Below are 27,012 nucleotides of genomic sequence, written 5' to 3'. Positions count from 1 at the left end.
TATCTTAATTAATTGGACTAAAAAATAAATATATAGTATAGAAAGAATTTGTTTTAAAATTTTGACATGTCCAAAACATATAAATATTTACTCCTGGTTACAATGCCAAATCAAGGGCAAATACATTCATTTCAAGAAAAGTTTACTTATTTTTAGTTCTCTTTTTGCAGGGTGTTTTCTCTGATGTACTTCTTGCCTTTCATGATGCTGTTTGTTCACTGATGTTCTTTCAAATCTCCGAGGTCTTCCCAGAACAGCTTTATTCACGTGAAATTATTACAGACAGATGTACTCTGAACACTGTTTTTAGCTGCAAACTTTAGGAAAACCATGTATCCTTTTCTTGTATCGGGCTATCACATAAAATCCCAATAAAACACATTTCATTTTTGTTTTGTTTTAATGTGACAAAATGTGAAAATGTCCAAGCTCTGTTTAAACATAGTGGTGGTCCGTTGATTCTATAGTTGTTTTACGACAATTGAGACCCTTTGTCGTGAGGTCAGAGCAGGTCAGACATTTGTCACCTGCTCTTTACCCTCTGTCCAAGCTGTGGCATGGACGGAAAATAAACTTTGGTGTTCACACACTCCTATAGCAAATATATATTCTGATACTGGTCATACTTTGGAGGCAAAAACAAAAAAAAAAGGCCAAAGATCCTAAAAACAAACCAAAAAAAAATCCCTTTAATTTTTTCATTGAGCAGATAAAAGAAATCCCATGAGTTAAGCTTATGTTTAGACGCGTTAGCTAAATTGCTGATCTTTATCTCCGTATGTTTTACAGAGGTGCATGTGGGTGGTAGAAGGGGGTCGTGAAGGTGCAGATCCCGCCACTTCCCCCTCCGCGAACACCTGTTGGAGACACCAAATCCCCCCTTTTGTCTCCACAGACCCCACACTCAGTGCTTCACCATGACAACGCTCATTCATATCATGGCTGAAGGCTGATTATGCAGCTTCACGTGGGTAATTATCCCCAAACGGAGTCAATGCTTTGTTTTCGCACGGGTGGGGGGAAGGGTTCAGCGCGCTTTACGACGGGGGACTGCGAAATTTGTACTAACGAAAGTTTTATTTCATATTGGAGGGGTTATTTTTTTTTGTCTAGCAGAAGTAATCCGATCAAAACACAAAGAGCAACGTAAACAAAAGGGGAAACACAAGCATACATTAGCAATACAAATGTAAACAAAAAAATAATAATTGTAGCACTTAATTGTAGTAGGTAAAAACAACAGTATGAGTTTTAAAATATTCATATTAGATTGTTCTGTCACTTTTTTAAAGATTCATCGCCATTTGGTTTAGCATGACAAAGGAGCTTCACAAAAAAAACATTTTAAACTATTTACAAGAAAAAAGTTCACTCCCTTTGGGTTTAAACTCATCATTCACATTGTTGACTGGGCTGGAAATATAAAAATCCTCTTGTTGTACTTCGTGTAAAACTCCCAACAGCGAGCGAGAAGAAAAGCTTCCCCCAACCAGACGCCTTCAGTTGTAACGAGCGAAACCGCCGTCAAAATCCACTTGCCGTGAATCGCGCGCGGCACTTTCATTATTGCCGTCCCATAATAAAAAGTAGCTATTAGCAAAAGTCAAACTCATAAACAGTCCTCACTTAGCCGAGCCTTCTCTGTTGGACACAGTCGATTCCTCGTCACAAACACCACGAAAAGCAGCACACATGAGAGCGACGCGTCCGTGTAGAAACGACACGGTTTTGTCACCGCTTGGTTCGTCGCAGCATGTTTTAGCGTGTGAGGCGTACGTACAAAGACTATCGAATCATTTACTATCAAACACTATAATGTTCTAGTTATACAAACCCGCATATATTATTACAACTGTAACTGTGATTAGATTCAAAGCTCAAATACAAATCATACTGTTTATAAGGCTAAAACATCATATAGCTTTATACTTTTCAGCCACTCGTAAACTACTCGTATGACCGCTAGCTAGACATGTTTGAAAATTAAAAAGTTCAAAACTAGAAAACATTCAACGACTTGTGCAATAATAAGAAAAATCAAAAAAAAAGTTAAGGTCCACTTTGATGTTTCATTGGATGAACGACTTCATAATACCCACGAAAGGCCCATTGAGAATATGGGTGAGAAGTACAGGAACTCTCAGTGGTCAGTCACAAACTGTCAGGTCAAGAAAATGTCCCACCGGCATATATCGAAGGAAATTGGAATGATAGCTGGGAATAAGGGGAAACATCCAGAAGGCTCTTTCTGACCATTTCTCTTCCCTTCAACGCAACGAAAATAAGGAATTGGTTTCACACTTTTGCCGCTCTCTCACATAAAGCTCTTTGCTCCTACAGAAAAGACACTCAAGCTTCTGTTTTTCCCTTCTCCTCCTTCTTCTTCTTACTCTTCTTTAAGAACGAGGGAGTGCGGAACTTGTTTTTCTTCTTCTTGGGTGACTTGGTCTGGCTCTCCGGGGTCTGAGCCACCCCCGTGTTCTCCCTTGTTGTTATGGAGATCTCCACCGTGTCTGAAGTGCTCACGCTCAGCTTGGATACCTCGATGCTCAGATCCTCCTCCATCTCTGACAAGTGGTCCTTCCCGTTGAGTATTGTGTCTGTCGACAGATAAAACCCAGTCAGAGAGGAGCGACAGAAAAGGCCCTCAGAAGAGGCATTAATTATGAGCTAAACTAGCAATCTGTTGTGAGACAGATTGATAGTTCCTCACAAACATGTTAACATTTCAAAGGAAAATTAGATGTTGTTTGACACAAAGTGAAAGGGTGGCGTGCATTTACATTAAGTTCATATGAATTTAAAGCACCTTTTTCTGAAAATAAAATTTTCAAGTCTTTTGGGATATGCTACGTCTCCTGAATGAAATTTTTACGCATTCTTTTTTTTTTTTCAAAATAGCTCAGATTCTTTCAGGTTGGGTAAGGGTTGGTGACAGAAAAATGGATTTTCTTCGGTTTTGCCACTGATTGTCAATTGTAATTGGTTCTGGACTTTGACTGAGCACTTGAAACACATCCAACCCTTTCCATTCTAGCTGTTTTTTTAGGGTCATCTTACTGGAAGGCAACCCTGCACCCCATTCTAGTCTTTTACATAATTTAACTAAGCTCCGCCCACTCTGACCAGCTTCCCTGTCCTACTAACAGCACAATGCTGCCATCACCATGCTTCATTGTTGGGAGGATGTGTTCAGGCTTATGTGCAGGGCTAATTTTGCGTCCCACGCAGGGATTTCACTTGAAGGCCATATTGTTTGGTTTTGTCAAACCAAAATCAGGACGTCCTATGGCTTTTTTCTACCTATAACTTTATCCTTGCCACTTTTCCACAAAAGCCAGATTTGTGGAGTGCATGACTAATAGTTGTCCAACCAATACATTCTCCCACCTGAGCTGTGGGTCTCTGCAGCCTCACCTATTGCCTTCTGTGATCAAAGCTCTTTACATCAATTAGGTCTCTCCTGAAGGGTTTGTCACTGTATTGCATCAGATGAGATCAGAGTACAGGGGGGATACACATGTATTTCTCACCTTTCTTGTTTTCATTGGTTAATATCTTTTTTCAAAAATCATTCTGGACTTTTCCATTGTACTTCACAGTTATGTCACATATTATCCACATACATGGAAATGTGAAAATGTCCAAGGACGGTGAGTCATTTATAAGGCACCGACAGCCGATTTTCCCGTTACCTTGTTTCACTGGTGTCATTATGGGAGAAAGTGACAGAGAGATAGTTGAGCCATCAAATGTGGTCAGCTCATCAGCATCAGTGGCATCGTCATCCTCTACAAAAGACATAAAAGGCAATTATCCACCAAACAGATGTTTAGGTCTGTGCAAAATGCATTTTCAAACTGATGAATCACAGGCGCAAGCCGAAATGACACGAGACGCTTATATAACAAGTTTCATAGATCCGTTAAATCTGTAAGGGAGAGAAATGCTTTAAATCAAGTAGTGAAGTGGTCATCTAGGCTGATTTGGTGAGCCACAACAGTCTCTTCTATTCCTGCACAACAGGCAGGTACAGCAGATAGCTTCCTCCATTTTAGAAAATGACTCCCATCCTTTACCTAATGTGTTTCAGCTTCTTCCCTCTGGGTGGAGATTTTAGTCTCAAAATGCACAACATGATGTTATAAAAAAACAGCGTTGTGCCTGCAGCTGGTATTGAATAGAATAAGTTGTAGAGACACTTTCTATATTTAATGGACTGTATGGTATAGTATATAGGATATAATATAATATATATTTTTTATTCTATTTACATTTTCAATATATTAGCTTAGTTAGCATTCTTATGATTTAACTTGGCTGGTTTTATATATATTTTTTAGAATGTTTAGATGTGTCTTTCCTCTAGAATGTCCTGATTGGCGGAGCCCTGAGTACTCTGAGTACTTTTAAAAAATAAATGTATTTTTGTTTAGTCTGATATGTGTTCGTTTTTACAGTGTGTCTCTGTGGTGTGTAAAACGGACGTCATTCTTTTCGCATCTCACTGTAAAGAAAAGCTACCTTTGGGTGTTAATAATGTAACCCGAACCTGAAGATGACATGTTTCAGAAATAACACATTAGAAAAAAACGGTGACACCCTGATGCACGGTCACAAACAGGCTTCTCTCCTGCAAGCATGTTGCATTCCTGTCTGGAGAGTTGGACAGCTCTGAAGTCTTTGCTGCTCAGTCCTGTGAGCTGACTTCACAGCACTGACTGACAGCTGTGTGTCCCTACAGTTATATTTGCAGACAACGTCAAGGTTCAGCTAATCTTCTTCAAACATGACCCATCCTAAGATGGACTGATGAACTGCCAGGACCACAAGCTAACAACCTCTGTTAAACGCCATAGCTGCAACTTTTTCTTAAAAATGATTAATTCAAACAGAACGCATGGAGTATTAATTGGACTGAAAAATAAATATATAGTATAGAAAGAATTTGTTTTATAAATTTTAACATGTCCAAAACATATAAATATTTACTCCTGGTTACAATGCCAACGCCCACATTCAAAGAATTCTGCACCAATAGGAACAGTAGGCTGAAATAATGTGTAAAAGCTTTTAGGCGTTGGTGCCGACTTAAGGGAGCAAAGGGGCTCATAAGTCACGTGAAAGTTGCTGCTTTCCTTCTGTACGGCTAAGTTAAATCTTTGCTGATGCTAACCAAAGGACCTGACAAACAGTACAGCTGAGAGTTTAAATGAGAGCAGATGAGCAGGAGCGCTCCACCTACTGGCTGGGAGGAGGTAAACCTGTAGCTATCTCCTTTAAGCCATATATATTATGCATTCCTTGCAGAACATAAGATAGGAAAATATTTTTACTACAGAAATTTTTTGTCGTGGCTACATCATCATCAACAATCATGAACAAAATGGCCGAAAGGACAGTTGTCTTAATTCCTTTTTTCCCCCTTAAACACGAATGACACTTCAAGGCGTTTAGCATAATGGCCAGATTCAATTAAAGCAGAGAGATAGGAAGTCAATTCGATCCACTCGTATAGACAGATTCAAACTCTTTTACATGCATTACAACTCCATCCTTGTGATAAAACACTGCGGCCAGACTTCTATTGTTATTCTAATTGTTAAAATGTTTTCTACCTAAGGAACCCCAGCTGACTGCATCAAACTTATGACTTTGCTGAAGTCTCTCATACTTTAACATACATGTTAAAGTATGAGAGTATGTTAAAGTACATGTTAAAGTACCATTTGACAGGAAGAAAGCTCCAGCAAAAGCTGGCTAATGGAGTACGGGTATGCATCAAAAGGTCCTTTCTAAAGAAACTGACTGTTCAGTGTTGTACATAAGCATATGATTAGAAATGGAAGTGTTGGGAAAACGTGAGCAAGCAACAGGGATAACTCCAGCCTTTCAGAGGATTGCTAAGCAAAGCCCATTCTAGAGTTTGAGAGAAATTCATAAGGGGTGGACTGCAGCTGGAGTCAGAGCTTCAAGATTATATATCTACAATAGGACACGGTTTACAATGGTCACTGTTCCCTGTGTTAAGCTAGCCCTGAGCCAGAGAATGCATCAAAAGCATCCAAATTGTCTTAGGACACAAATGAGGGGACTGTGGTCCAAAGTCTTCTGTTCAGGTGAAAGTAATTGTTGTATTTCATTAGGAAATCAAGATCCCTGAGTCTGGACGAGGAGAGGAACGGCACAGAACCCAAGTGGCTTCAAGTTTAGTGTGAAGTTTCCAACATGAATGACAATTTGGGCAGCCATGCCATCTGCTGTTGGACCGCTGTGTTTTACCAAGTCCAAATTCACTGCAAGCATCTGCCAGGAACTTTTAGAGCACTTTTAAAGCTTCCTTCTGCAGACAAGCTCTATGGACATGCTGATATCATTTTCAAGCAGGACAATGCAAAATGTACCAATACGTGCTTAATGACAACGATGTCAGTGAGCCTGACTGGCCAGCAAACTCCCTTAACCTAAACACCGCAGAGAATCTATGGAGGAAAGCGAGAGACACCAGACCCAACAACGCAGACGAGCTGAAGGCCACTGTAAGAGCAACCTGGGCTTCCTGCACAGAGTTACTGGTCAATTATCTCTATGCCAAACTGAAGTCATGCAGGAAGTCAGGAAAAAAGTGCCCAGAGAAAGTGTTAGATGTCCATACTGTACAGTACATAGACAAAGGTTTAGGTAGATGATTCTGTGTAAAGAATCATGACCTGTAAAAGCCATAATTATTGAAGCAGAAATGCACTTTAAATATATCACTCCATGTGTAGTGAATCTATATAAAATACGAGCTACTTTTTTAATTAAATTACTGAAATAATGTTTCGATAATTTTGTACTTTATTGAGATGTACCTGCATATTCAATACATTAGGATATGGGTTCCAGTGAGGCTCATTTGTCAGATTAAAAGTATCTTGTGAAAATAACAACCTTTAAGTAAGTATTAAACATACTTTTCATTAAGTGCACATTATTTAAATGGTAATTTTTTTCTTTTTTATCAGTTTGATGTAATATTCTAATCTTAAATCCTATGATGTCATTAGATGTAAGCAAAAAATAATTGTTATTAACAGAAATAAGAACTGTAAAACACCCCACTGTGAGCAATTAACCAATTTAATGTGTTTACCTTAGTTAACTGCGTTACTGAAACATATGGACTTTTTGATAATACTCTACTGGTAATTTATTGAATATGACTGTTTATTAAAACATGAAAGAGAAGACACAATCTGATTAATTTAATTACATCATGAATAATAATAAAAATGCATACCTTCCTGCCCTTGCTGCTTTTTTTCCACCAGGCTCTTATAATCTTCCAGCTCCTTCTGGGTGAGATCATTGAAAGGGTTGGGAGGAAGCGAGCGGGTCAGCTCCTCATCTTCAATGATGAAGGCCTGGCAAAAGGAAAAGACCATTTTATGAGTGCTGTTTTCCACTTGTGTTCAGACTTCATCCTTTCCTGTTTCCAAATCAGAAAGCATCGGTTTGAATGCTCCCAGAAGCCAGAATTCAAGTTTGGAAAGTTCAATTTTCTCACCAAACAGATCTCAAAATCCAATATGGCTGCCATTCAGGTGAAATGTGGTGATCACTGTGTGGTGAACAATGGATTTGCACTTCTTGATGGTTTGTTTCTCATTAAACTGTACAAATTATTGTTTAACCTGGTTTAATTGAAACAGTGTAGTGGTAGATAAATCAATCAGACACAAATGGCTAACAAACACATTGTTATTAGCTTATAATGCTAATAGTAGTTAGCCTGGTCACTTTGCACAGCCATTGAGTTAAGTTCTCAGTAAATGACAAAAACCCAGTTTACAATTCAATTCAGGAGACAAGACCACAAACAACACTGGATTCAGTGCGTTAGTGCGTGCGATTGTGTGAATGTGGCTCTAGTGTAAAGCTATTTGAGTGGTCTGTATGACTGGAAAAAACACTATGTAAGTTAAGTCCATTTACCAATCTTTGGCCCCGTGTTTTTGGCCAGCCCATTGAGCAATCCTTAAATGTCAATACTGTCAACATAGCAAGACAACTCAGGAACTGCTTACTTTTGATTTGATTTTAATTTAAAAGAATCTTGTGCACACACCCCCCGATCGAGGGCTCATATTAATAGCTAACACTTATTTTACCAAACAAAGTCACGCTAATAGCAGCACGATAATGCTCAGCGACACAGACCACCCTTTCACTTGAAATATACAGTGTTTTATTTTCTTGGCATAATTCTCAAAGATTTAAAATTTTGTCTTTAGCAAAAAAAAAAAAAAAAAAGCCAACAAGAAATACATGGATAATCCTCACTAATGAGTATTTACTATCTTGTTTGCTTCCTGTTTTAAGGAAAATGAAAGGGACATTATATTTTAATAGACTATGTTGGATAGGACTGTAGGTTTCTGTGATGATAACACAAGTGTTCAATATTTACGAGCAAAGGGCAGAAGCTAGTAAACTATAGTTACACGTACTGCACCTTTAATGTTAAAATGTAACGGAACGGATGCATATACTCACTGGTCCTGGTTTGGTGTCCACTACAATGCCTGCCAGTAATTGAGATTTTGGTCCTGGAGTCATCTGATCACCCCTGTGCTGTTCTTTTATCTGAAAAAACATATTTAAAAAACAGGTAAACATTTTGAAAGTATGGTAGTACAATAAGACTTTAGTAAAAGTGATGTTGCATTTAGAGAGCAATAGATTAAAGGAGTTTACCAAAGGCATCCCAAAGCTTTATAAAGATACTTTTTAGATACTTAGGATAAGTATGTTTTGTGATTTCATCCGTCTGTGGAAAATGCAGCATTCAGAGGTAAGCAACTTTTAACAGTTATGGAGAATATAATAATATTCACTTCCTTTGACAAGCTACAGAGCAAATGTGACATGGTAAAACCCTGATGGATGAAAGCTTGCTGATGTGAAGGATATATTGCATTATTTCCTGAAGTACATTAAGCACCAAAATGTGTTGTAGTTGAAAATGCCGTGAAGTGGTGCTACTGAGCCGGTGTATGTGTGTTAGCACATGTGTTTCCTTCTTGTGTCGTTCAAAGTAAGAGGATCTTTGAAGTCTCTCCACTCAAGGAACCGGGCTCTTTAACAGAAAGGCCCTTCACACACGGATAAAATCACACGGACATTTTTCTCGGTTTTATTTGGGATAGAGAAGTCTTAGAGCACCATTAGGAGCCTAAAATTATTCGTTGACTTGTCCTCTTCCAAAGACTGTGGTTTAATGAGGCAGCTTGTTGATTTAGCGGAAAAACCTAGTATGCCAAAATCAGGATTAGAGGTTGACAAATTATTCAGGCCGAAAATTAATCAGGAGGATTATTTGTTATTTTGAGCTAATCTGTTTTATATGAATATTTCACTGTTCAGAACAGCAATTATATCAGAATTAGGAAGGAAAACTGAACACAGAACCATTTGCAGAACAAAACGCTTTCACTGTAAGACAATGTTTATAAGAACCTGTTGATGTATTTAGAGTTTGCTAACTCTCTCTCTCTCTCTCTCTCTCTCTATCTATCTATCTATCTATCTATCTATCTATCTATCTATCTATCTATCTATCTATCTATCTATCTATCTATCTATCTATCTATCTATCTATCTATCTATCTATCTATATAGATATATTTACATACATAGATGAGTCTATGTACTTATGTGTTCTTGTTTGTGTTCTGGTGTAAATTTGGGATAGAGTGTAGAGGCTTGCAAAAGTAATAAATAGACAATTATTAAGTAATAAAGAAGCAAGTGTAAAGGATGGGTTTCTGCAGCGTGGGAAGAATGTTAAATAAGCATGCAGTGCTTTGCAAAAGTATTTACACCCCTTATACTCTGCCCAATTTTCACGTGATGAGATACACCGACACAAAATTGTGCGTAATTGTTTTACTACTGGAAAGGGAACCTCCACCCCAACCATATTTTTTAACATGATCCATCAGGTTTACTTTCATCACTGGCCTTTATTAAGAACTATCTATCTTCCCTTATGCTCTGACCAACTTCCATCTCCTTCTAAAGAAAGACATCCCATTAATATGATACGGCCATCACCATGCTTCACTGTTGGAAGGCTCTTATTCTGCTGGAAAGTGAACCTCTGCTGTTCTGTTTTCAAGAATATCCCTGCATTTAGCTCCACCCATCTTCCCTTCAAAGGAGAAAAGCACCTGCATAGCAGGACGCTGCTGCCACAGTGGGGTGGTGTGAAGGTGTTCAGAGTGATGTGCTTGGCTTGCTTTTCGCCACACATAGCGACCAAAAGTTACATTTTATTTTTATCTGGTCATAGGACCTTCTTCTTCATGTTTGGTGTGTCCACCATACAACTTGTCCAGTTATCAGTTTAGGTGACATGTCACGTCTTCTTAGGTCTGCAGTTGTATAATAGTTTTTTGTTTCTGTTTTTGATGATGGATTTGGATCGAATGTAATCCTGCTTTAAATGTCTCCCCAGCTTTCACCTTGAGCCAGCTGCTGTGTTCCTCGGTCTTCATGATGTTCTTGGTTCACAAATCTCTGGAACAGCTGGATTTATACTGAGATTAACTTTCCTGCAGGTTCATTCTAACAGCCAATGAGGTGACTTTAGGAAGCAATAGTTTGCATTGTACTTTCATTTAGATTTCAATTCAATCCAAATTATTATCAATTTCTTCCTACTTTTTAACATGCACTACTTTATATTGTTCCTTAACCTAAAAAAACCACAGTGAAGCCTGTGGTTTTAACATGGCAAAATTAAAAGAAAAAATAAGCAATATGAATACTTTTCGCATGCTTCTTTCAGCTCCTTTTCATTATGTTAAGATATTTTTTTGTAGTTTTGTTTATCGCGTGTTCAAATAAATACCTTTTACTGGTTAGACTAAAGAATTAATATATATATGGACCGCACTCAGCAGATTACTCAAGATGACAATTATTCATTGTTTAACCCTTAAGTCTGGTCTGAGCATTGTTATGCTGACAGTGATAGTCTTAAACTGTGACAGAGTATCTGTTGTTGTGAAGCAAAAACTGACCCGGTTCCTCTTATCCAAAACCTCCGTCGGGTTAGTGTTGAGTGGGACAAACTGGTTAGGGTCCTCAATTTTTATTGGGGTCCCCATGCTGTTTCCTGGCTGTGACTTCATCCACTGAAAATAATTGAAAGAGATGTATTACAAAAAGATCTAGCACATGCTTTTCTTCAAACCAACCACAAGAGGGCAGGCTTATATAAAGAGAAAATCAACCAGCCACGGGCAGTTGCTGCAGATGACACAATTTCTTGTGAAGGGTGGACATTTAAAGTCGATGTACCATGATTTTGGTCCTTGGGCTGACGTCCCCGCTGGGCGACTGCTCAGGAACGTTGACCTTCAGGTAGCTGTTGGGTGAGGTGAGCCAGCGGGTTCTCTCCCTCTGCTGTTTCTGGGCCATGAACCTGAAGGGGCTGCACAGACCCGCCTCACTGTCCTCCGTCGGCACCGCGGACACCGTGGCGGGGATTTCCACGTCGTTCTTTGAACGCGGCTTCTCGCGGACAACTGGGTTCCGATAAGAGTAGCCTGTTCTGTACCCCTGCCGAGTCACATGAGGAGAGACAGCGAATGACTAAAATATGCACGGAAATAGTAACATTTTACATTGCTTCAGAATTCGGGAGAGAGATCTGCACTCAGAATTATTTAAAAAGGCAAACAATCCACAGGCCACGAAGATCCATTTCCATTTAGATTGTAAATATTTCAACAAACCAAAACAACAGTTTTTATAGATTTGCCAAGGTTATGAGTAAAAAGATCAAACACTTTCAATATTTAATAGCAATATATATAGCAATATATATATATATATATATATATATATATATATAAATATATATATTGCTATATATATATATATATTGCTATATATATATATATATTGCTATATATATATATATAGAATGGCGACCTGTCCAGGGTGTACCCTGCCTCTCGCCCATTGACAACTGGAGATAGGCACCTGCACCCCTCGCGACCCCAGCAGGGATAATTGCGATCATCATTGCAGTGTTAATGGGTAAGTAAATCACAATGGACTGATGGGCGCGATGTAACACTTTATTGTGAACATTGTTACTGCTAGAGAAACACTTAAAGATATTCCTACCCCTGTCATGTGTAAGTTTCTTCAGACTGCAGCCGCTCACCTGACCAAACAACGAGCTGCTGATGAAAGCTTTAATCTCTCCTAACATGGCGAGTACATCAAGAATAATTCAAATTCGAAAAAATAAAACAAGATAAAGGTCTTTTTCACAGAGGCAGTCTGCCCTATGAGGCAGTTCCGTTCTACTGTGGTAGGAACTACTGCTGGAAAAATGTTAATCAGCTGACAGCTCAGTCTGAGAGAATAGTGAAGCAATGAAACAAAGAAGTACGCCTCCCTCCACTACTCCATTTAGCTCGTTTTGACACCTGATAGTCTGGTAGACTTGGTGCGATTGGGGTACATATTGCTCATTTTTAGCTGGTGTGGTTTGCTTTCACGCTAGACTATTAGACTATTAAGTATTAACACCTATAAAAGTTATCTTGTCTACTGTTATGCCAATCGTGGAAGTGACTTTAAAATTACTTATTTATCTATGGTAAATGAGGGCTGAACTGTCCCCTACCTATTGGTTTTCCCTAATAAAGAAAGCTAAAATATTGCCTTCCAACATCAAAGACCTGGAGCTCATCAGCAAAATGAATCATGAGAATACCAGTGGAAACATGCAAAAAGCTGGTTGGGAATGACTAACAGGGGTTGTCTGCTGTGAAGCTAATAAATCTGACCAGTAATTACTGAAAAGGGTGTAAATAGTTTTCACCAAGTATGTTTTTAATAAAATGTAAATAAAACAGTGGAAACAGTTGTCAGAGAAAGCAACAAACCCAACCGTAGCGTCAGTTTCCGGGGTAACGCTAATCGCTAATATAGAGACACAAGAAGGTGTTTAAACCATCAGGTTTGATATCCGTTATCATTCTAGCCCTCCTAACCACGAGCAAATGATTAAGGATAGCAGTAAATGGCCTTCACTCTTCTTATATTATAGTTCTTAAAAAGAAACCCAAATCTGCTGGTAGGTTTTTGGCTACTCAAAGCTTTGTAAAACCCAGAGTTCAGAAAATCCAATACAACACTGTTTGGTTTATACTTAATCCCTTTTCCTAGTTTAGAAAACCAAAACACTCAATCTAATTTATTATTCTTCCCTCAAAGGCATTACGCCTATGATTTGTTCCCCACAAAACCGACTCACTTCCCCTTCGAGTTTAAAAGGTCAGACCACCAGCTAGACTTCCAGAGCTTGTATTTTCACTCCGTAGTCCTTAAAAGTCCTTTGAAGAAAAGCCAAACCCAAACTGTCTGGACTAGAGCTATTCCAATAAGCGACCGTGCGGTCTGCGGCTCTCTGCCCGCGGCGTGCCTTCGCCGTCTGAAAGCTGGGACCGTGTGGACCGACGGATAATGACTCCTCAGAGTTAACACAGCTGCCGTCTGCAGCAGCAGCCGCAGCTGTTAGCGAGAAGCCCGTTCAAAAACAGACGGCCTGACATCTCCGCCGTCCGCAGAACAAGCCATTATCAGAGCGGGTGGAATAACGGGGCCTCTAATCACCCCACCAAATCCTTACAGAGGAAAAAAAAAAAAAGAGATCACAAGGAAGCCTGGAAATGACTCACTAAACGCAAAAATACGAACGCGCTCCATGAGGGAAAAGGCAATACAATCACAACACAATATGATTAGATCACTCAAATCAGGTAGCGCCTGATCGGAGGCCACGGGTGTGAGGGTTCACTCACCAGGTTGTCCAGCATCCTCATGAGGGACTCGAACTCGGCCTCGCCCACCTTCCACTTGACCTCGTTGTCAATGAGCACCCCGGCCGCGGCCACGCCCTGGGTGCGGGGTTTAAACTTCTCCCTGTCCAGGAGCACCAGGTTTTCCACGCCGCCTGAACACCTCAGAGAATTCACCTAAACACAGACGTCAGGTATGTGACTTTACTTTGTCAGCACTGTTCATAGTGAGTTAGAAGCTAAATTATGATTCTCTACATAGATAAGACAGACATTAAAATGCACCTTCACTTAAAAAAAACACCAATCGAAAACCAATCGACGCAGCTCATGGGTAGGAAACCCCCCTGAACAGGGCTCTCACACATTTCATGTAAAAATTCCAGAGGTTTCAGTCCAGGGTTCCCACACCTTGGGGAACATCAAATTCAAGGACCTTTCAATGACTTTCCAGGACCAATTTCCTCAAATTCAAGGACCACACGTGGCGGCATTTACCTACTGTGACCGCTGAATAGGTTATCATATTTTAATACAATGCAAATCCAACAAAAGACTAAACGGCATAGAAGTTGTTGGGTCAGAAGCAATGCAAGAAAGTGGACTTAATTTATAGCCTACATTGATATTGATCATATTCATAGCCTACATTTATATCCACAGTACATGGCTATGCCATACTACATTACATATAAGATGTACATTAGCCTACCGTTTCATGGAATTTTATGGAAAAAAGTGCAGCATTGAGATGTTCAGAATTATATCAATTTGTTTCACTTACTTTCATCTTTGATTAAGCTAGTTTTCGACTTTGACTCTGAAAAGTCACTAAATATAGCGACAAAGTCGCTGAGTTGGCAACACTGCCTGAATGTAACCTATTGGACGCACGTAGGCCTAAACCGTAGCCTACCAACTAACGAAGAAGAGCGAACATACTTTTGCAAATTAAAAGTCTGCAGAATCAACATAATTTTAAAAAATCGTGTGGTAGTAAAATAATGACACATGAGTCGTCATCCGTGTGAACTTTCAACCCCACAAAAAAATTCAAGGACTTTCAAGGACAAGGTGTTTTTTTGGCTGTTTTCAAGAACTTTCAAGGGCCTTGAATTTTTTTTGAGATTCACAAACTTTCAAGGATTTCAAGGACCCGTGGGAACCCTGTCAGTCCTTAACATTCATTTGAACATAAAGCTGAAAGATAATTAAACAACTTTAAACGGGGAGTCGTCTGCCAAAGCCCGAAACTGGAGGGAAGAAAGGAAGGAAGAAAGAAACAAGGAAAAATAAAGCAAGGAATTAAAAAAGGATGGAGGGAAGGGAGTGAAGATGGAAAAGGAAAGGACAGAAGATAGGAAGGACCAACGAAAGGAAATTACGTATGACACAGGAAAAAATTAGCAACAAATGGAAGGAAAAAACAAAGACAAGAAAGAAAGGATAGAAGGAACGGAGAAAGGAGACCAGAAAAGAAGGATAGGAAAAGGGAAGGGAGCAAGGAAGGAAGGTCACAAGAAAGAAGAGGAGGTAGGACGCACAAAGGAAAGTGAAAAAAAGATTGTATTAAAGTTGAAAGGCACTGAGGAATGAGGGGACACAAGTAGGAAGGAGGACACAAAGAAGAGATGAAGGACAACATTTAGACAACAGGTAAAGAAATAAAATAAAATATTTTCTAGTTCCATATTTATCCTGATCTGGAAACTATTTAAGTGTAGTTCCACACGTTTTCTCTCCGTTCTGTGTAGGAACTCTGACTGCAGATTTGTGGCTAAAGCAACAGCAAATAAAAAGCCGAGCCTAGAACAGCCACATGCAGCTCATGTTTGACTTAGATTTGCTCGGAAATCCGTCACGCCAGACATCGTCTGCTGCGCGTCTATTTCAGGCCCTGCTTTATCTCATCCATCTGACTCATTCATCAACATATGAATACCAAAAGCCTTGGCTACCTTAAACGAGCGGCACGTGTGTAGAGGAACACAATCAGGTTTAAATCGCCCCTCGTCATGCAGCGGAGGGCGAACAACAAAGAGGAGCATCATTTAAATACCTGGATTTCACACGCTTGCTGCGCGTGGTACACATAATGAAAGGCTTCTTCCACTGTCTCTCCTAAAGCCAGCAGCCCGTGGTTCCTCAAAAGCATCACCTGAAAAACACAAATCAAAAGGTCAAGGTGTGATGCAGCTATTTTATACATGAACTTGGATTGGTATCTGTTTTTCCTGCCCGAGTTAAACAAAAATACAGTATAAGGATTGATTGTGTGAAGCTGGTGGGCAAAACGCCTCAATATTCGGGCCAGGCTGCTAGTATACATCAAAGTGCTCCAAAAAAACCCACAAAACTTTTGCTCTTTGCTCAGCTTTGAAGCTGTGTTTGTATTGGCTACTCTGCAGATGTCGTTCCTTCAGAGATGGACAGGCTGGTGCACGGGCAGCAAATTCTGCAAAGTCTCTATCTTAGCGTTGGCGACGACTGCAAACACTAGAAGGGGCAAACACCAACAATATAGAGTTTAAGCATTTCACCCACCACCCCCCCAACAAAAAGAAGAAGAAAATACTGAACCACAAAGGAAATAAGCACATGTTTGGCAACACGTGGGTACGAACTGTGAGGATAAACTATTATCCCGTGGCTTGCTTATTCTCTATGAGTGCTGATTTCATATTTCGTCAGTTCTCATATTGGGTTATGCGCTCATCTTCATCGTTCACTTTAAATCTCTACTGGTTGCGTGACCGGCACTAGTTGGGCGCTGGTTCCTACACACAATGCTTCACAAGCCGAGTTACAGAAAGTTCAAACGTTCAACAATAAAGCATTGGAGCGCTATAAAACATAGGTTACTTAGCATGTAGGTCTGGCCAATAAAACAATAACATCCATTGCAATATACATGTGATCAGATCCATAACTTCACTGAACTCCAAGCCAGAGCCGCATGGTATTCTGGGGGATGTAGGCTGAGGGAAGGCATCAGCCTCTCGACCTGTCACGGCCAGCTAAGCAAGGTTGGTGGCATCGACAAACTCATTTACTGCTTGAAAATAAAAAAACAATAACCGCGGAGTGAAAAGAGTGTATCAGCTCTGGAGGAAATTGTGGCTAAAAGAGGAAAGGCCACATCACCAGCTGGGCAGTATTTTGGATACTTTAAGTCCGACAAGAGTCAGAGAGATGTTGTCTATGAAAGGCTATCGTCCTTAACAAGTCTGAGAATATTTATTTTACCACCTCAGCCGCTCCCATCCGTTGGAGTACAGCAGCGTCAAACAGGCATCGACATTTGGTGGTTGAACAAAACACGAGCACTAACAACAATAGGTTTATAATTGGTATATAACACAATCTATTCCAATGTGTTCATTTAAAAGACAAAACACAATATTCCTACTGCTGCTAAAGTAATGGTTTATGAAACCATTATGCATATAACACTATTTATTGTTATTTCAACTTTGAAACGTACAGATTAAACCATAGTTTATATACACTATATAGGAAAAGGATACAGCCCTTTTTTTCTAACATTAAAGGAGCCTAGAGTCACATACTATGACTTAACAAATTTCTACCCCAGTAGCTCATTCCAGAAGCATACAAAGGTTTTCCAATTAAATAATCAAACAGAGTGCGTTTGTGTATATTTACCAGAACAAGTGGCTACAGTTAGGTGTTGCTTAGTGAGCAAGGTGAGCCCAGTGAGTCCGCAGCGTCCAGCGGAGGTGTTAAAAGAAAGAGGTGAAGTAACCCTAACCCCGTGGACCTGGCTGGTCTTAGACCGCACTGAGCTGTCACTTTACTGCGAGGCGTTGCAGGACAATCTACCGGCTCTATCAGAAAGAGCCGCTAGAAACATACAGATGTTCTACCGGCTAGCCTACAGTAGCTGGATCAATCATCAGCATATTGCTTTCTGATAGCTCGCCGGTACTGCCAGCAGATGGCACAACAGTGTTTCTGTCTGCTGATCGCAACCTGTGCAAAGTTCTTTTCATGCTCAAAAAGGACAACTAAGCGCTATCGGGACAAACGTTTGGCATATACTGTTTAATTTGAAGATTTTTTTTTTGCATGTCATTTTTAAGGTCAAAGTATGCGACTAGGCCCCTTTAAATCTGAGTAAACTTTACCTGTGTTAGAGTTTAGGATTACAGACATTATTTATATTTGCTAACTTTCTTACATTATTTGAGGCGCTCTCTTAGTTCCCACACCTCTTAAAGGCTCAGTACACAGTCTAGTAATCAACTCCTGCCCACTGGCAGGTATACATGTGATTGAAGAGGTTCAACATTCATAGGATCCCCCGTGAGCGCGCATCACGACGTCAAAGCGAGCGAGCCGTTAAAGAGGCGCTTCAGCTTGGCGGTACCTTGGCAGTCGGGCCCAGAGCTTTCTGAAACTCCACCTTCTCCTCTTTATTATCCAGGCTGCCATGGTAACCGAAGCAGCTCACGTCTCCCAGCAGCAAAGCCTCCTGGGAAATGGGCAGGATTCCACATTTCATCGAGGACACCTGTTAGTGTGGGATGAAAACAAGCGAGACTGTGATGCACCAGCGTCTCAACAGAGGCACTGTTGTTTTTTTTTTTTTACTTTATTGTTATTTTCGTTGTCTTCCTCACGGGGCACAAATAAAAATGCAGTTTAACAGCAGAGCTCATGGTGTGCTCTGCGCTTTACAGCAAGGATTCAAAGGAAAAGATAAAGTTACATGACCGGGGCTCTGTACCTGTACCAACCAGGCATGCGAAGAGGCTACTTTTAATCTGACCTTGTCTTTCAGGTATAAAGCAGCAGATTTTATGCAGTGAAAAAAAACGTATTCGATATATGTATGACTAGAGAGTACTTACAGCAGCTGTGGCCGGGGTGTGTATATGGATGATGCATTTCACATCAGGGCGCATCGAGTAAATGGCCGCATGAGGAGCAAATCCAAAATGGTCAAGGCCCAGGTCCGTGGAGCCCTGGTCCACGACGTCACCGACGATGTTCACTTTCACCTGCAGGCGACGTGGAGAGAAATTAAAAGCCAAGTTAAAGTTCTGCTCAACGCTAGGTGACAGACTAATACTCTAAGTGGCATTAGTCAATGTTGCCATGGAAGTACTGTAGCTAAATTGGTCCTTGAAAGCGCCGCATGAACAAAACAGAAACCCACGCATAAAGAAAAAAAAAAAAAAAAAAAAAAGATCCGTGCGACAATGGAGCTTTTCCCAGCCAGCTGTTTATTTAGCGGCTGAATGCCGATGGGAGTTCAGCTCGGAGCGGCTTCGCTGTGCCTCATAATGAAAGGCGTACCCGCAGCATGTTGGAGCCGCCGCCGTGTTTCATAGAGGGAATGAGGTGTTCAGGGTGCGTGAGCTTTTCTGACACGCAGAGCGCTTTGGATGTAAGCCAGAGAATTCTAGCTGGGGACAAAATGTAAAAAGAAGTTCAATGATTCTAGTTGTCCGCACCGATAGATGTCAGCAACTTTAATTTCTTTAGATCTGGACATCATCTGCTGCTTTTTTTTATGTCTACAGTACGCCAGTGAGACCGAAGAATGTGAATAATCTCCATTGATTGTTGATGTAATAAGGGGGATAATGACATCTTCATACAGGGTCAGGTTGCTTTGGACAGATGTTTTTGACCCTGATAAATAAAATTTGACAGCTGCTTGTATTTGTTTAAGTTACGTTTGCCGATAATATTTTTCTTAGAAATTTTTTTTTGTCACAAAAAAAACAGAAGAAATCTGTAAGAGGCAAATACTTTTTCACAGCACTATGTAATACAAATCTCAACATGTAATTAAAATGTAGATTAAAGAGAAAGTTCAAAGTTTCTTCCAGGGACCAATGATTAGTAGAAAAATAGCTGACTGCAAAATGCATGAAAAGTTTCCAGAACTACTCAAACAGGAGCCTCCATTGGCCATTTGTGAAGAAGCACACTAAGAGCACCAGCTTTAAAATTGTACAGTAAGCAATAAAAACTTCAATGATGCATCTGCAAGCCCAACCACATTTTTGCACTGTATGACTTAACAAAGCAACCGGCAAACTTCTCTCTTTAATAAATCCAAGCAGTTCCAGAACCAAAGCTAGAGACTGTCAGCCCTAAGTAGGTCACTCAAAATGTAAATATTCGATCTTGGTCCAGCCGAGCCTTGAATTTTCTGTGGAGGATCGCAGAGCGGGGAGGCCGTTTATCAACATAAATGATTGTTTTCCTCTTGGTATCTCTGCAAACAGCTGTGTTGTGTCAACAGCTTAATTTACAAAAGCTGAATTATGTGTTTGTGAATGCTCTACGCGATGCCGAAGGGCGTTTCCAAGCTCTGATCAGTGATAATAAACGGCTTAGTCAAGATAAACTGCATGCATGTTTGTTTTGAACAGGATTTACCACCAACAGGTGGTCGTAATAAAAGATGTTTATAAGCATAGTGACAAACCGGGTATATAAACCTAGCACAAAATCAGACTGTAAGAGCCACCTCTGTGCAGTTCATTGACATGCATCCATTATAAAAAAATACAGAATGTTAAAACAAACAGCAGCAACTAGCAAGTATACTAGCGTCAGTTGGATTTAAAGAACAATTAACTTTCAAAATGATAAAGTGAACGAGTTAATGATCCCTCTGAGCAAGCTAGCAGCTGCGCTGAGATAGGACCAGTTTTGTGTATGAAACTGTCGCTACGCAACCGCTAACACCAGTTTAGCACTGGAACCTGTTTGGTGGAAAACCCCCCGCCAAGTTTTGCATAGACTTTATAGCAAAATGAAACAAAGGCATGCTCTGTGGTGCAGTTACTACAACAGTCCCCTGCAACAAGAAGGCCCTGAGTTTGGCCTGGGGTCTGGAGTTTGTTTTTCATGCATGGTTATGTTGCCCTGTGATGGACTGGTGACCTATCCAGGGTGGACCCTGCCCAATGTCAGCTGGGTCCACCCTGGGATTTATCCCTTTGGGATTAATTAAGTATTTTTGAATTGAAATAGCAGCTGTACATAGCTCTGGCGTCCTCTGTTCTCTACCACCGATCTGTTTGGTTATTCTGCCTCTCAGCGTGTTTTGAAAGCAACTGTCTCAACATGAGTGTTTGGTCCTTACAGCTGCCGTTAACTACCATTACTTTATTAATTTGCTGTCATAATGCTTGTATCAAGATGTGGCATAACTACAGTCATTTAATTCAGGTAACATCTAGAAAAATGCTTTTAATACCAGCAATCCAATTTGAGATCGGATGAGATCAAAAATAATCTATTCGAAATCTTGAGAATCGGAATCAAATCGATTCTAGAAGTTTGAATCAACACCCAGCCCTCGATACCCAGTGAACGACTCTCCCTGTGGCTCTACGCTCCTTCAGGAGAAGTGAAGGCTCATTGTCAAGGCTTGATGCAATCTGCTGGGTTTCCCGAAACAGGAAACTTTTTCACCAATCTGTCTTTGCGATTTGATTGAATTTGACTTTGTAAAGTGCCTTGAGATGACATGACGTTGTGAATTGGCGCTATATAAATAAAATTGAATTAAATTCAAATCCAATCTCACTAATTTTGGAAATAAATCTAACGAATCATACCCGCATGAGAACACAGAAAGCATTAAGAATCATGTGAAGCTGGCGACAACAACAACACTGTTGTCCCTGATTAGACACAATCACCCAATTTGTGTGAATTTAATTTAGAGCGACAAATGTTGACGCTCCGGCGTTTTTACGCAGAAACGCTGGACACAAAATAAGCCCCAGAATGCATTAGGGCACCTTATCAGTACAACACTAACAGCATTCAGTAAATGACATCCTAACCAGGCGTTGTTCTTACCAAATTTGCCGCCGTCACCTCGGAGAAGGACAGGCCTCGTGGACTGATGAGAACATGATCCTGCTCTTTGCTCACGCGCACCTGAGACACAGGGAGCATATCAGAAAGGCCACTCCACAACAGCTAGCTGCAAAATTATATTCCAGCCTTCTTAACCAATGAAAGTAAAAACTAATTCAGGTCAGGATCGAAAAGCAGATCCGCTCTGATGCGCCTGAAATATAAATCCAAGCTCAGAGAAGAATTAACCAGATGTGTTTAACTTATGCCTCTCTACTCAAATGTCACACCCGGACATTTCAGGTGTCCAGCGGGTGTTTCGCGGTGTCCCTTTAAACTGCTGCTAAATTCAAAATCGTAGATACCTGTAACATTAATAATTTACACTCTCTGAAACTGAAGACGGATTCCTCTATAGGCCATAAAGGAGTACGAATGGCAACTTTGCGTAAAGAAAGGCAAACCTCCTGTGCTGCATAAATAAGGCGGCGTGCGCCGAAGCGTGACAATGGAGTTGTACTCACAGTGATGTAGGAGCTTGTAAAACGAGCCCAGGTGAAGAGGTCGACGAGCCTGTAGAGGGTGGCCAGTTTGCAGCGGCTCTGTTTCTCTCCTTTGGCAAAGGAAGGAGACTCGATGCTGTACAAGTCATTCACGGGCGTCACCATCCCGAAGCCTGAGGCGAGACGGAACAGCGTCAGTACTTCAGTCTGCTCGCATGTAGCACTGCTGCACACGCTTACGTCAACGCTCGCTCTCAGATTTTACCAGACTTAAATTTCCAGACTTTTGTGTCCTTTTTAACTATTGCTTTAAAGGCAAATCCAAAAAGTCCGTTATGACATTAAAGCTGATGTCTCCCGAGCGGTCCATCTTTCAGTATGGAGTATAGACAAAAAAACAGGGAGACAAGAGGAAAGGGTGGACGGAGGGCGGATGAACAGATGTACGGACCGATGAATGGATGAACACTTGGATGGACAAACAAGTGGAAGACTGCATCTTTTTAAACAATGCCACAGGAAATATAAAGTCTGGAAAAGCATCTACTTCTCCGTGGATCTACTTGACTCTTCCAGACGTGTCCAGACGGCGTTTGGAACTAAGTTACACGGTTTGCTTCTAGAGTACACACAGCTTCCTAAATGCAGGAAACCCGTGTCTCCAGAGCTGAACGCAGCTCCAAAGCTAAAAAAAAAAAAGGTCTGAGAATTCCCAACATGAACCCAGAAGATATTTTTGGGCCTTTTACTCCATATAAGGACATTTAATGATACAGAACCCGGCCTTCTTTTTCTTTCTTTTTTCCTTTTTTTTTTTACGGCCGCTCTGGCTTTTTAAAAGAAAGGTTTGCATAAACAGCCTCGCAACCACTTCCTTCATGGCGTGACCCCAATGTTTACATCTTCTCCATGACCTCCCTGAAACCCCCCCCCCCAGAGGCAAACAGTCACACTAACATAATTACCGCCGTAATTCTTAACAAAGAGCGTTCACGAGGGGACGTACACAATGAAGGACGTTGTCAACAACCTTCTGCCTCTTGTGCCGTTCCGGGCTTGTCGAGTGTCACAGGAGTCGGAGAATTTAGCCTCCAAACAATGAGGTCAATCAGGGTGCAGAATGCGCTCGTACACACGTAGCCCGCTTTAGCGCCAGCCAGGCCCGAAAGGGACGGAGGCAGATTCTTTGGCAAAACACAGCCACTCACTGATGGGCGAAGTCAAAGGGCCTGCTCCTCCCACGCTGCTGGCCATGACCAAGTCGGCGATCTGCCTGAGGGCCAGGAGACCCGAGGGGTTGTTGCCCTTCGTCATCTGGTCCTGAATCAGGCCCTCCAGCTCATCTTTGAACACCTGTAAACAAAACGAGAGAAGAAGGGAAAACGCAGTCGTCAAGCCGCGTCACCCCGACAACTGGGACAAACACAACTTGACCTCATTCCAACACCTCCAGGAGATGTGTCCAGGGAGCGCAGCTCCCCTTATTACCGCCGTACACAAATCACAGAGGGCTTATTAGGAGGCTCTTTGTGAGTCTGTGAAAAGGGGGGCTTCATTAAAAGCAAAGAGGGGAGGAGGGGGGGGGGGGTGTACATTAACCTGCAAAGAGCGGCCACTGAGCCCTGAAACAGCAATATTTGCTGTCTGTGAGCTACAGCTGAGCTCTGGTATTCAGCTCCATCCGTCCACTGTTCCCATGGCGACGCCTTACACTTGTTGGGCCTGTTATGCAACCGAAGATGAGTGTGGGCTCATCTTATTTCCGCGCACTTCATTGGCATTTTTTATTTTTTTTTTGCCTTACATCTACATTGTGCTTCAGCCTGTGCTGCTTGTACAGTTTCGGTGAAGTTGGACTGAAATCTCATACCCAATGAAGTACAGGATAAATTATTTCTGAAGCGGCGTGGGAAGGATTTCTGAACTACATCAAAAGTACAGACCGAAAACGGAAGGAAAAACCATCAGTGTGTGCAACATTAGCGCTGCAAATGATATTCACACGTTGCATGCCAATAGTATAATTAGCTTGCAGGATGGAGTCTGACTGTACTACATGTCCACACATCCCGCAGCCAGGCAATAGTGCTCTACATAGTGAGTGTCACAGAGTGGTTGAAGCATCGCTAAGACAGATTAATACAGACAGTAGTCAGGAAGACGTGGATTTACCACAACTGGTAGGAAAGGACAGATTTTTACAAGATCATGATCCAAAAGATTGGGTTATGTTCAGTTGTCTTCTGCATTAGTCCCCCCCCCCCATAAGTGTTTCTAATATGTTAAAAGACCAAGAAATTAAACCAGTTCTGAATTTAAAGGACTATAAGCTACAGTTAAATATTCTTAAAGTGTTTCTAGCACAGTTGGAAGCAGGTGCAGTCTGAATGCCGTTTCAAAATGACTCAATAAAAAAAGCAACAAGTAAAATCTAAGCCCATATTAGCTTGTAAGTAAATGTTCAATTTAAATGTTGTACTTACATGTAAGTAAGTGTTCCACAATTTTACAGAACATGTGTAACATTATATACACCCTCTTATTTAAAAAACAGGAATGGCTACAATCATGCCCACAGCTGCTATCATATGTTAGAACATTTGATTTCCTGGGTTGGTATAATCTTCTCCCTGACCTTGGGACGATGCCGTGGCAGGACAGGTGAAAAAAAAAAAACAATAAATTTATCTAAACCATTTATTTAAAATTATTTTTATCATGCTTTAGCATAACTTAAAAATAAACACCCAGTGGAGAGAATTCAATAAAAAAATCCTGCAGTTTTCAAGTTATACTGCGTAGATTTGTCGCTTTTGGCCGTCTTTGCATTTTTATCTAGGGAAAAGAGGGAATTAGAACCAGGAATCTCAGTTTTCAGGCCACAGTTTCACACTTTTCCACATTCAATCTTTTAGACGCCACCACATTCTTCAGCCTATTTAACTTTAAATTGGACCACAAAACCTCACTGTGAAGCTATGGTAAAATATAGCCACAGTGATCAGACAGATGAATGGACCAAAGGACTGATGGACACATTAAGCTGTATCTTATTTCTCCTCCCCATACTAGCAGAAGGAGGAACTCCACAACCCTAACCCAGCCTGACCCTCAGTCAGGTCATCAGCTGAAGCTCCAGATCAAACTTCCTACCTGCATCCTGAATTTCCTCACTGTGGGACAATGAAGGATGTCTCAACAGTTTCAGAAAAGTTGCATGCTTTCGCCGGCGCTTCACAGAGAAACAAACATGGGAAAACACTGACATTTGTAAATGCAGCAGGCTTTTTAAACACGGGGTTAGAAGAACGGACTTCACAGCCTCTCTGGCTCTATCGCCACGGCTCGTTACTCATACACAGCCGAAAGCTTCTGTGTAGGAGGAAGGCATTCTCACGCAGCTCGAACTCTACGCACCGGACTCTGCAGGATCTGGGTGACCCTCTTCTTCTCCTCCATCATGTTGAAGTCCTGCCTCAGGTCCGGCGACAGGGTCCTGCCGCGCTGCTGCGACTCCGGGTCGCCCGAGTCGTTGCCGGACAGGGGCAGGGTCAGGGACCCGGCCGCCCTCCTCACGTCCACCAAGCTCATGTCTTCCTCCTGGGCGGCGGCGGTGGCCTCCTTTGCCCTGAAAAAAACAAGAGGATCGGCTCACCTTAAGCTCGGACTCGAGGCTTGGCGAGGCAGCCGGTGTCAGAAAGAAAACTAGTCTATGACTGCAGCGGTGACTCATGTAATTACAGTGATCTAGACAAAAAAAAAGGAGAGGAGCGGAGCGGAGGACGTTGTTATGCGACTGACTGATGCAGATTTGTGCAAAGCTGCGTTAGTCAGAGACGCTTTGAACGTGATGCAAGGGGGACCGAACTGATGCATTCATACCCCCAGAACTCTTTCTCCCCCCCATCCCCAGATGTTGGGCTTAGAGAGAGAGGGAGAGAGAGAAAAGAAAACTCCCCCACTCAGGAAGACAGTAAAGCATGGTGGATGGTAAACAAAGGTACGGGCCTCTTGTAAACCAGCTCATATGGAAAGCAGTTAGCACCTGGATGTGGGGGTGGAGGCGTAGGAGACAGCCTTTACATTAGGGGCCCTGCATTTAAAAAAAAAAAAAAGTTGGGATCACTGCAGCAAAAACCAAAGCAGGAGAAGCAGCCGTCATGTTGCAACTTTAAAACATTAAGGCGATGCACATAAAAGTAAAAAGAAGAAGAAGAGAGAGAGAGAGAGAGAGAGAGAGAGAGAGAGAGAGAGAGAAAACAGGGCAAAAAGAAAGAAAAGAAGAACTGCAGATTACCTCTAATGAAAAGTCCCTCCAACTCTTCCCAGGACGGCGAGATGTCGACTTTTCTCCAGCAAGGACCGGGATGAAGAGGAGCCGCACGGCTGCTATTGTCGATTCGGATTCATTGCGATGGGAAAGAAAAAACGAAAAGAAAAAGTAAAGGAGGATGAGGAGGAGGAGGAGGAAGGGGAGCCTGCTAGGCGCAACTTGTGGCGCTTTTTTTTTTTTACTGTATCCAGACGGACTGCCCGCTGCGGCTCTCTGAGTGCTGCTGAGCCGAGGAGGAGTGAGGAAGAAGAGCGGCAGCGTGGAGGAGGATGTGGGTGTGTTTGTGTGGGAAAAAAGGAAAAGTGACCATGTGACTTCACTTATCCACCCACCCGCCCACCACCCGGGCCCTGGCTGCGAGGGAGGGAGCGGGACAAAAGATACAGGCGCTGGTTGGGGGACCGGATTTTACAAGCACACGCTGGAGCAGGAGGAGGAGGGGGAGCTTGGATCT

The 27,012-nt window shown here is 41.6% G+C and overlaps 1 protein-coding gene across 1 annotated transcript; it reads right to left on the bottom strand.

Moving 5' to 3' along the window:
- Window positions 1-381: 381 nt before the first annotated feature.
- On the bottom strand, window positions 382-25,833 carry LOC105927285 (adducin 3 (gamma) b). Its single transcript, XM_036126453.1, has 14 exons — window positions 25,643-25,833; window positions 23,434-23,578; window positions 22,247-22,398; window positions 21,723-21,803; window positions 18,743-18,892; window positions 18,259-18,402; window positions 15,928-16,026; window positions 13,872-14,045; window positions 11,350-11,610; window positions 11,070-11,183; window positions 8,539-8,628; window positions 7,283-7,406; window positions 3,696-3,791; window positions 382-2,600 (listed from the first exon to the last, which is right to left on the bottom strand). The coding sequence occupies exons 1-14, from the start codon at window positions 25,814-25,816 to the stop codon at window positions 2,350-2,352; spliced, it is 2,055 nt and encodes a 684-aa protein (XP_035982346.1). The 5' UTR covers window positions 25,817-25,833; the 3' UTR covers window positions 382-2,349.
- Between the last annotated feature and the right edge of the window lie 1,179 nt (window positions 25,834-27,012).

This window comes from Fundulus heteroclitus, chromosome 22, assembly GCF_011125445.2.
Source record: "Fundulus heteroclitus isolate FHET01 chromosome 22, MU-UCD_Fhet_4.1, whole genome shotgun sequence".
NCBI lineage: Eukaryota > Metazoa > Chordata > Actinopteri > Cyprinodontiformes > Fundulidae > Fundulus > Fundulus heteroclitus.
Note: the sequence above shows the minus strand (reverse complement) of the source record. Positions and strands in the feature narration are given on the sequence as shown.

Bases quoted from the DNA above. Each gene is read 5' to 3' on its own strand.
- LOC105927285 (XM_036126453.1), bottom strand. From the start codon at position 25,816: ATGAGCTTGGTGGACGTGAGGAGGGCGGCCGGGTCCCTGACCCTGCCC. The intron at 18,403-18,742 runs GTAAGTACTCTC...CCACACTAACAG, and splicing joins ACACCCCGGCCACAGCTGCT to GTGTCCTCGATGAAATGTGG. The intron at 7,407-8,538 runs GTGAGTATATGC...TCCTTTTGCCAG, and splicing joins TGGACACCAAACCAGGACCA to GCCTTCATCATTGAAGATGA.